At 44.3% G+C, this 11,120-nt stretch overlaps 1 protein-coding gene across 8 annotated transcripts; it reads right to left on the minus strand.

The window, feature by feature from the left end:
- Positions 1 to 258: 258 nt before the first annotated feature.
- LOC115572706 (transcriptional activator Myb-like) lies at positions 259 to 10,739 on the minus strand. Of its 8 annotated transcripts, none has more exons than XM_030403114.1 (16): positions 10,602 to 10,739; positions 9,887 to 9,948; positions 9,713 to 9,788; positions 7,489 to 7,560; positions 7,289 to 7,384; positions 5,981 to 6,201; positions 5,735 to 5,888; positions 5,463 to 5,627; positions 5,176 to 5,298; positions 4,193 to 4,300; positions 3,181 to 3,311; positions 2,936 to 3,014; positions 2,771 to 2,860; positions 2,455 to 2,658; positions 667 to 766; positions 259 to 563 (listed from the first exon to the last, which is right to left on the minus strand). In XM_030403114.1, exons 2-15 carry the CDS (start codon positions 9,910 to 9,912, stop codon positions 677 to 679), a joined length of 1,635 nt encoding a protein of 544 aa, XP_030258974.1. In that variant the 5' UTR covers positions 9,913 to 9,948; positions 10,602 to 10,739; the 3' UTR covers positions 259 to 563; positions 667 to 676. The 8 variants fall into 8 exon arrangements, with proteins under 8 accessions (XP_030258974.1, XP_030258977.1, XP_030258973.1 ...); XM_030403117.1 differs by having other exon boundaries at positions 5,508 to 5,624; positions 7,289 to 7,387; XM_030403113.1 differs by having other exon boundaries at positions 5,463 to 5,624; positions 7,289 to 7,387.
- Between the last annotated feature and the right edge of the window lie 381 nt (positions 10,740 to 11,120).

Consider the following 11,120-nt stretch of genomic DNA (forward strand, 5'->3'; position numbering starts at 1 on the left):
ATTCAGTTTTATCCACAAGTTTAAATATTAAGTGTCTCTGTGTCAAAAAGACAACAAACTAATATATATGTATATATATGTATATATATATATATATATATATATATATATATATATATACACATATATATATATACATATATATATGTATATGTATATATATATATATATATATATATATATATATATATATATATATATATATATATATATATACATATATATATATATATATATATATTAAAATAAATAGTCATGTAGAATTTAAAATAGTTCTGACATCTTCAGTAAAAATACAAGAAATATGTTTTAGAAATTGTTTTAAAATATAAAGATATCGTTTGTTAAAATGCAGTTTAAAATATGAATAATGTATAAAATCAAGTCCATCAAATGTTGAACTGCTAAATAAATCAATAAAACATCAGTGGATCATCTGAACTGATGGATGTGCAGTGAAGCTGTCAATCATCTGTTCATAATAAAATAAGATCTATGAAATAAAGAGTTGATTCTCTGCAGGACGACTCATCAGGCTCCTCCCACAGGTCGGCCTCATTACACTGATGATGATGATGAAGAAGAGAATGGTGGTGATGAAGATGACAGCAGGAAACTAAAATGAGTCAGAAAGTGTCTGTGGTGCGGAGGACGAGCTGGACTCACCTGCTGAGGATCACGGCTCCACGTAGAGCCGGGCCTGCTCCGTCACACTCCTCTGATCATCTGTTCTCCCAAACATCACCACCTGCAGCTCCTCGTTCACCTGACAACACATCATCATCACCTTCATCACCCTCATCACCACCTCACTCAGTATGTTCACATGCTGATAAATCAGATTATTGTGATCGTCCAGTTGAAATTAGAGATGCACCAATCAGGATTTTTGGGGCCGATCACCGATCACTGAAAGCAGTATCTGCCGATCACAGATCACAGCGTCAAATCCATAAATTCTTCTATATTGTTGTCTTGTGTAACTTTCATATATTTAATTAATGATTCTTCTTACACAACATTGACATTGTATTACTAAGTATAAACATTAGGAGATGAGAAAGTATCATGAATTGACCACCGTTTTATTGCAGGCTGAGGCAATGTGCAATATTTCACACTCTAGAGACTCTGAGAGACAACTTGGACTCAGCTTACACAGAGCAACTGTAGCTTACTAGTGGGAATGCAGTCAGGGAGGGAATTTGTCATTTTAGGGGCACCAAGGCCACATGACAGGGCACAAAGGCCACTGAGTAAAATGTGTTGATTTACCTTTCAGACTGATTCATAACATCCTAATTTATAATAAGACATGGATTATGTATTAACACATTTTTTTTATAACAAAATCAAGTTAAAGTTACATTAGAAAGTAGTTTTTGTTAAGTAGGGTTAGGGTGAGGTGGGTTTTGTGACACCACACTGAATATTAGTGTTATTGAATATTTCTCCCAAATAGAAATTCCCCAAAATTATGGCAAAACACATTTTTTCCAAACAAAAAATTGTAGAATAACCAGCAGGAGACCACTGATGTGTGGAGTGATTTAGGTGACACTACACTCTGAATAATAGTGAAGTTATTGAATATATTGTGTAGTTTCTCTTTTCAGTGTTGTACTTTGTAGACGGTCCCTGCGCCCTCGTCTCACAGCCGGCTGACCATACAGACCAGAGTTAATGTCCAGACGCTCGTTCTGATTAACATACGGTTGTAGCTCGTTGTCTTCCTCACTACGGTAGGAAAGAGCCGTCGTTTGTGTTTTAACAAGGTTTCACTTATGAGTTATTGATCCGGGAAGTTCGAATCTGTGAATATATTTCCAACTTTACCGGACTAAATCCTACCACATACGTCAGTTACGTATCATGTCAAAACCGGCTGCGCTCGCTCGCTGTGCTGTAAGTTTCCTTCTTCTGTTTTGAGACGCTGCTGCTGTTTGAGAGGCTTTCACGTGAGATCATCGTGATGATGAGACTCCACCTGCGCGAACCGCGGACTCACTGAAGTTACTGTGAGTGACTACTGTGCACTCAGGTGGCTGTAATTAAAGGCAAGCCCGCTACACTGACCGGGCCAGGGGCACAGAGGACACTGTGGCGCGGGGCAACGGCGGCCATGAAATTCCCTCCCTGCATGCAGTTAATGCACTGTCTTTATACTTAAACGTCATCTGATCGGCCTGATGTGATCTATTTTGAGAACTCCGATCAAAACCGGCATTATCGGCCGATTGCGATCGGTTGCCGATCGATTGGTGCATCTCTAGTTGAAATGGTACTGAATGAAATGTGAAGTTGGACCAACACGTCCAGTTAATGCAGTTGGAAGCTGATGAACTCTTTTTTGTAAACGTCTAGTCGGACTGTGAGTCACTGAGTCTGAGCAGACAAGAAGGAAACACATGAACCCAAACTGGTCAGGGATCAGGTCTCAGAGTCTGTCCTCACCTCAAAGGGCTTCAGTCTGTACGCAGGACAATCAGGAGAGTGCTGGCCGACCGACTGCTGACACCACCACACCTCCACCTGCCCCTCCAATGGGAAGCAGCCAAACTCCTCACAGCCCAGCACACAGCCGGACTCTGTCTGCTGGATGGAGCTGGACTGGGTCTGGACCTGCAGGATGGAGCTGAGCAGACTCTCTCCCTGGACCTGGAGGACAGTTCTGACATGAGTGTGTAACTGACACACAGAGACTCTCCCACCTGGACGGACAGAAGTGTGTGTGTGTGTGTGTGTGTGTGTGTGTGTGTGTGTGTCAGACCTCTGAGCTGCTGCTGGACTGCTGACTGTCAGGATGAACACTCTGCTCGTCCCACAGCAGATTGATCAACCTGCTCCAGCAAACTGACACCTGAAGCAGAAACAAGTGTGAGTTCTCCCGCGTACACGTGAGCAGAGTCTGATGGAGTGATCAGCTGATCGTCACCTCGTCCTGGCTGCTGCTCTTCAGTGGAGTTGGTGTTGGAGGAGCCGCCGTCAGCAACTCTGTGATCTCTGAGAGCGTCCTGAACACATCCACAGAGCACACGTGTCACAGCCAGCGACAGCTGACGCTCCGGACAGGAAGTGCACTTAATATGGATGTCAATACACTCAATACACAAAAAAGCCTTAATACGCCGTAAACAAGGTCCCACTAACCTGACACACTGACCCCACCCCCCCACCTACTGGCTGCTGGAGCTGCAGTGCAGACACGAGTCCCGGTTGGTGTTGGTGGAGTGTTTGAAGGAACAGACGGGGGTGGAGGTGAAGATGGGACGCTGCAGCTTCAGATCATCAACAGCACACAAGCTGAAAAACTGCAGAGAGACAGACAGACAGACAACTGAAGACAGACAGACTGAAGAACTACAGACAGACAGAGAGACAGACAGACAGACAACTGAAGACAGACAGACTGAAGAACTACAGACAGACAGACAGACAGACAGACAGACAGACAACTGAAGAACTACAGACAGGCAGACAGACAGACAGACAACTGAAGACAGACAGACTGAAGAACTACAGACAGACAGGCAGACAGACAGACAACTGAAGACAGACAGACTGAAGAACTACAGACAGACAGACAGACAGACAGACAACTGAAGACAGACAGACTGAAGAACTACAGACAGGCAGAGAGACAGAGAGACAGACAACTGAAGACAGACAGACTGAAGAACTACAGACAGACAGACAGACAGACAGACAGACAACTGAAGACAGACAGACTGAAGAACTACAGACAGACAGACAGACAGACAGACAACTGAAGACAGACAGACTGAAGAACTACAGACAGACAGACAGACAGACAGACAACTGAAGACAGACAGACTGAAGAACTACAGACAGACAGACAGACAGACAGACAGACAACTGAAGACAGACAGACTGAAGAACTACAGGCAGACAGACAGACAGACAACTGAAGACAGACAGACTGAAGAACTACAGACAGACAGACAGACAGACAGACAACTGAAGACAGACAGACTGAAGAACTACAGACAGGCAGACAGACAGACAGACAGACAACTGAAGACAGACAGACTGAAGAACTACAGACAGGCAGAGAGACAGACAGACAACTGAAGACAGACAGACTGAAGAACTACAGACAGGCAGAGAGACAGACAGACAACTGAAGACAGACAGACAGACAGACAGACAGACAGACAGGCTCTTGTCTTACCTCTGATGGGGAGAAGCTCACAGCTCCCTGTGTTCTGCTCCAGGAGGAGGTGGAGTCTTTGCAGGAGGCTCCATCTCCAGCCTTCTGCTGCTCCGTCACACCTGCAACCTTCACACAAGGACAAGGACACGCTGCTGTCAGCTGCAGCTGACTGCTTCCAGCTGCTCTGAAATAAGGATTTGCTGCTTTTGTTTGTCATGAACGATAGAATTATTATTTTTTTGTTTTAAACTTAAACTTAAAAAACAAGCTGGGAGACACTGATGAGTGGTTATAGTCTGAACATGTAATGGATTCATCCAGTGTGTTTACATGACACTCCAGAAAACTGAATCACTGTGTTAGTCTGACTATGATGGGATGTTTAAGATGCATGTTTACACCTTAGTCTGACTAAAATCAGACCAATCGGATTTCTCATAGTCGGATTAAAACACCCAGATTATTGATTGATAGTCACATTACTCCTGCATGTATACGTTCATCAGATCAGATCAGATTTTGGGTTCTGCGCAGGCGCGAGATTTCTTTCCCGGGGCCGTGAGCCGGAAGTAGACGGACGGCGGCGGCGGCGTCTTTCCTCTGAAATCACCGCAAGAAAGAGAGAAAGAGCTCCATTGTGCATCTAGTTTGTGTAATTATCATGTTCACCATATATGAAATGTACAAAGATGTAGCTTCGTCTCGCTCTTCGTACGCCATCTTTCTGGAATGTCGAGGCAGTTTGTTGTTGCTGGTGACGTAAAGAGGTCAGCCGGAGGTGTTTCTGTTACCACTAGTTGAAATGGGTACAGCGCCACCTAGCGTACCGGGTATGACATGCTCCAGCTAGTAACTGATTTTCTCACCGGCATGTTTACTCGGACAGTTGCAGTTGTCTGATTGAGCAGCAGAGTGGAACTCTGGCTGTAATCTGACTAAACTGTGCATGTAAACGCACTGAGAGAGAGAACAGATAAATGGATAATGAAAAGGATCAACACCTTAGGTGTTTGTTCTCTTACATAGCTCCGGCTCAGATCAGTGACTGACAGGTCGCTGTCCTCTCTGCTCGCGCAGATTGCTGAGGTCACTTCCTGTGGCTCGCAGCTCCAGGTGTCCGAGTTCTGTGATGAAGTCAGGTTCATTATTTCAGGTAGAAAACAAGCTGACTATGAGCTGACAGTCACGATCACATTGACAGTTACATGAGCAGTTTCCACTCTGAGTCGTCTGACAGACGACGCTGAGGGTTCATAAAAGCCAACAGTCAAACAAAAAGCTGGTGTACCGCCTCCATCAGCTCCTCGGGCACTGTCAGCTCACTCACACTCACAGAGGAGTGGTAACCTGAGGAGGACGCAGGGACACAGTTGGAGCACAGGTGGGAGTGGTCACTCTGATGGGTGGAGGTGCAGCTGGACTCGTCCTTCACAGAGGACAGACTGTCTGCCTGCTGGACCAAACACCAACCTTATTATCACGTAGCTGTACGGTTGGAGGACGAGGTGTTGTAAGAGGATGATATCTGGGTGGAGGGTGGTGTGTGGGCGGGATGTTTACCTTGGTGGGGATGGTGGCTCTGGTGGAGGAGGAGCTGGAGGAGTTAAAGGAGGTGATGCAGGAGTGGTGCAGGTGTAAGACCTGGAGGTATTCCTCCTTCTCCACCTTCCTCTTCAGAGTGGAGTTCCAGTGGTTTTTGATGGAGTTATCAGTCCTGAGAACAGAACACAGAAACTGCTTCAGGACTGTCTGCGTGTCCTGATGACAGACGCCTGATGACAGGACACCTGGCGGTGGTGTGCCTACCTGCCGGGCAGCAGTTTGGAGATGTCGGCCCAGCGGTTACCCAGCAGTCTGTGGGCCTGACAGATGATGGCGTCCTCGTCCAGCGTCCAGTTGCTCTTCTTCACTGTTGGGTTCAGGTGGTTGTGCCAGCGCTCGCGGCACTGCTTCCCGTTACGACTGCGCAGATGTTTGGCGATGAGCGACCAGCGCTTCACACCGTACTTCTGAACCAGGTCGATGACCTGTACAGGAAGTGACATCACAGCATATCATCAGGAGCAGCTGAATGCAGCAGACAGACAAAGCATGATCAGATCACTGGACTCCAGGCTGCTGTATGTCTGTCTGTCTGTCTGTCTTAATACCAGGCTGCTGTCTGTCTGTCTTTATACCAGGCTGCTGTCTGTCTGTCTGTCTGTCTGTCTGTCTTTATACCAGGCCGCTGTCTGTCTGTCTTTATACCAGGCTGCTGTCTGTCTGTCTTTATACCAGGCTGCTGTGTGTCTGTCTGTCTTTATACCAGGCCGCTGTCTGTCTGTCTGTCTGTCTTTATACCAGGCTGCTGTCTGTCTGTCTGTCTTTATACCAGGCTGCTGTGTGTCTGTCTGTCTTTATACCAGGCTGCTGTGTGTCTGTCTGTCTTTATACCAGGCTGCTGTCTGTCTGTCTGTCTGTCTGTCTGTCTTTATACCAGGCCGCTGTCTGTCTGTCTGTCTGTCTTTATACCAGGCTGCTGTGTGTCTGTCTGTCTTTATACCAGGCTGCTGTGTGTCTGTCTGTCTTTATACCAGGCTGCTGTCTGTCTGTCTGTCTGTCTGTCTGTCTTTATACCAGGCTGCTGTCTGTCTGTCTGTCTGTCTGTCTTTATACCAGGCCGCTGTCTGTCTGTCTTTATACCAGGCCGCTGTCTGTCTGTCTTTATACCAGGCCGCTGTCTGTCTGTCTGTCTGTCTGTCTGTCTTTATACCAGGCTGCTGTGTGTGTGTTTCATTTCATTCATTATTTTGATGTTAAACTTTAGAACAGTTCAGTGATGGTTGTTCATTCATGGGCTCATTATGTTCCACTGAGGAGCAGCTGAGTCAGGAGGGGCACCTAGTGGTGAAGGGAGGTATTACTGGTCCTGTCCAGGATCTGATTTCATGACAAAAAACATTTGCCCCCCTCTAGACAGTACAAGTATAACATGGTAATAAGAGAGCAAAGGTATAGTACAGTATAGCAGAAGTACATATTAGTAAAATCAGTAATATTACAGTAGTACTACAGTATATATAGGTATTATTAGTAGTAGTATCACAATGTGTCCTGACTGGTTCCAGTCTTTACCCTCTCGTCCTCCTCTTGGGTCCAGGGTCCTTTGACCAGCTCTGGGTTCTTCACCTGCTGCCACCTCCTCTGACACTCCACATCTGACCTCTGGCCCTGCTACACACACACACACACACACACACAGCTCCACAGTTAGCTGCAGTTTGTCTCTGGCTGTCTGTTCTGTGACCAGAGAGACGTGAAGTCAAACTACTCACTTTGAAATGAAGAGAAACTGAAGACCAGCTACTGGATCCAAACTCCTTCACCAGCCTGAGCAGCTTCTCATCCTGAGGACACAGATCATCATCATCATCATCATCATCATCATCATCATCAGACGGTGTGTCAGTACTAAAGACTCTCTGACGGTGCTGTCCAGTGAGTGTTCATGATAAAACAGTACCCTCTGTCCCTGCCCACAGAGGAGACATCACAAAAATCTAAAATCTTCTCTGTTTTCACTGCTGCAGGTGTACCATGCTTTCATTGATGAGTCTCACTCCTAAAATACTGACACTTTGCTCTGATGAGTCACCAACGCGAGGTTTTTGAGAACGAGTCTCAACAATTGACATCGTGAAACATCCTGAACACAGAGAAATTGGAGGAGAGTCTCCACAGATACAGTTGGTCATACATGATGAATGTAGGAGATCACTTTAATCTATCGTTGTTTTCAGGCACACCTTGTCCCCCTTTAAAGTGAAACTCTTGGCAAAATGCAACCTAGGTTTTTTTTGTGTGCATATATATGAGTCTAGGGCTGTAATCAACCAAAGAAATCCTTGGGGGGGTAGTCTTCTGATTAATTAATTAAAAATAAACATGAAGACTAGTAGTCTATTTGCTTTAGATTAAATTGTTTTTGACCCTATTATTTTGCACTGAAATTAATTAATTTAAAAGTATTAATTAATAAACACACTCAAGTCTGTCGGCTCTGACAGCGTTTTGCATCATGTGCATCTGTGCAATATCATAGCCCAGGATTTCCCAAAATATACTATGTCAACTAGCGATGTCAGCACAAAAACTGTTGAGGAATAATTAGACAATTGTTTTTGACATGTTATAATAATTGACAGACACTATCAGACACTGTAGCTTACCATTTTTAGGTGATATGCCATGTTTGTAGTCGAGCTGTGATAACTGTTCGACTTTTTTTTCCATTTTCTATTTGTATAAAATGCTGCCACACTGCTGATGTCTTTGACATGGTAGAATAGGAATGACTGTAAATGAAATGCTTAAAAATAAAGAAATATTTAACACACCACCGGACAGAGGCCTTCTAGTACCTTCAATCTGTTTGACTGTAGTAGGTTGGGCTAATCCAAAATATTAAAAACAAGGGGGGTGTTCTGAAGACACACTGTTAGCACTTGGTACTTTCCTCCTGATGAAGTCAAATTTGCCATATGCAGGACACACAGCATTGGGATAGAGAGGACCCGCTGCGTGTTTACGCACTGCCACAGCAGCATGTAATTAACACGCCAAAAATCAACCAATCAGAATTTTAATCGAGCCAGAACGTATCGACCAATAAATCAACCAGTCGACTAGGAGATTACAGCCCTATATGAGTCAAACCTTTGTGTAAAAGCATAATTACGACAACTTGAAACAACTAAGTAGTAGCTTGTTCTGCTAGCCGCTGTCATGGCAGCCGAGAAGTGTCGATCTCTGAATGTGACGTAACCTGGAGGACAGTTAAGGTGGAACTACTGTCTTCCATCAACAACTATCAACACCAGATCTACGGGACTTTTCCAGCTTTTGATTTTAGTTTTCTTTCTTACATGAGGCTCCTTTTTCAACTTCAAAGTCAATACTGTTTTTCACTAACGACAAAACAACAAATTATCTGTGTATTTATATGGAACTAAGCTTTAGGAACGTTCCACCTTAACTGTCCTCCAGGTTACGTCACATTCTGAGGTCGACACTTCTCCACTGGCAGGACGGCGGCCAGCGTAGGAAATATCTGCTAACATGAGTTGTTCAAAAACCTTCTTTTTAGTAAACTGTGTGTACACAAACAATGTTCTCAATGCTCGTGTTCTTTCGTCGTAATTATGCTTTTACACAAAGGTTTGACTCATATATAACAGACATAAAAATGACTCCAGTTCATTCAGCCGAAATATTTCAAACAAACAAAAATCTAGTGAAAAGTTATTTTATTTGCAGTTAACATGAACATATGAGTGTAAAGAGAGCGGCTCCGTCTACACAGATGATTATTTTCATGACTGTTCACACTGACAGGTATTAACAGGTTATTGACTGACTCACTGTCTGACATCAAATATCTGAAAACTGATCGTCAGTTTGTCCACCATCAGAACCACACAGAAGAAATATGAACTACACAGCAACTCCTCAAGAAGAACATCCATCTCTTACCCTGACTGCTGACAGGGTGGACATTACCTCATCTTTGGACCATCCAGGCCTCTGTAAAGTCACTCTGGAGAACCGTCCCAAACAACCTGAGCGTCTCTTCGCACTGAGAGAGGAGGCAACACACAGGATCACACTGTTAGAGGATCAATCAATCAATCAATCAATCAATCATCTAGCACAATCAATCAACTCAGCTCTCACCAGGTCCTGCGGCTTCTGCTGCTCATCACTGCGGCTTATGTGAACACTGACACACTGAACTGCTGCTGGAAGAAACACACACATTGAGCACATCAACAGATCCCAGGTCAGATACTGTATCAACAGTGTCAGTGAGACATCATGCCTGTGTTCTCTGTGATTCATCAGACAGAATAAGAACATTGGAGACATCACTGAAAGTGTGAAAGACATTATTTAACTATTTGTATTCTTTCATACCGAACAATTAACTGATTCATCTAGAAGATCGTCAGCAGATTGATTAATAATGAAATAATGTTTGCAATATGACTAAGCAATAACTAATGAACATACTGACAGCTTGTGTGAAGCCTCAGCTGTAGGCCACATTCACAGTCAGTGAGCTGTTAGCTGTTAGCTCCACGGTCACTGTGTCCATCCGGTCATTTAACGAGCATCAACATACTGCAATACTTTAACTGTGAGCAGAACCAACACACTGAACCCACAGAACCGGGTCAGAGTCACCCCGAACGTTTCGGTCACCAAGTCTTAAAACTCAAGTGGAACACATCACTGACGGTTGAGCTAACGGCCGTTAGCACAAGCTAGCCACTGTTAGCCGCTAAACGGACGATTAAAGACGTTTCAAGAGTGGCAGACGGAAGTCACCGGGACAGACAGATCGTGGCCTGTGTGCCGGTACATTACCGGTACATTACCGGCAGTTTACCTGCTGGATCACCGTGTGCCTGCAGGGCTCAGACCGTCTACCTGAGGGTTGGCTGGTCGGCGGGGCAGCTCGAGACGGTTCAGTTATCAGAGCGCGTGTGTTTGAGCGGCGGACACCGAGACTCTCCTCTGATTGGACAGACAGAGTGATGTCGTCACCGCGACTTTTTTTTAAGAAGGTTGTAAAAGTTATTTTATTTATTTATATTTAGTTCGTTTTATTTGTCGGGTTATAAAAGAACACTGACACTATTAAATATATAATATAAATAACTTCTAGTTATTTTTCTTACTGAGACAGATCTGCATGTTCATGTCAGGTCTCAGAATCAATGACCATTATATCATTACACTTGACAATTAGGACACACCTCTTCTTAAGTTCTCCTCATATTTTATATTTAGATAAAGATACGAATATATTTCATGCAAAAAAGCTTTTTTTTCTTAATAGCTTCCAGATCATACAGGAGTATGACTGACATCCAGCAGCAGACTGATCCCACCAAGATGCACCGCA

This window comes from Sparus aurata, chromosome 21 (assembly GCF_900880675.1).
Source record: "Sparus aurata chromosome 21, fSpaAur1.1, whole genome shotgun sequence".
NCBI lineage: Eukaryota > Metazoa > Chordata > Actinopteri > Spariformes > Sparidae > Sparus > Sparus aurata.

Coding starts and splice junctions, on each gene's coding strand:
- LOC115572706 (XM_030403111.1), bottom strand. CDS start 9,912: ATGAGCAGCAGAAGCCGCAGGACCTG. Junction 9,789..9,886: donor AGCAGAAGCCGCAGGACCTG/GTGAGAGCTGAG, acceptor CTCCTCTCTCAG/TGCGAAGAGACGCTCAGGTT. Junction 2,659..2,770: donor AGTCCAGCAGCAGCTCAGAG/GTCTGACACACA, acceptor ACTGTCCTCCAG/GTCCAGGGAGAGAGTCTGCT.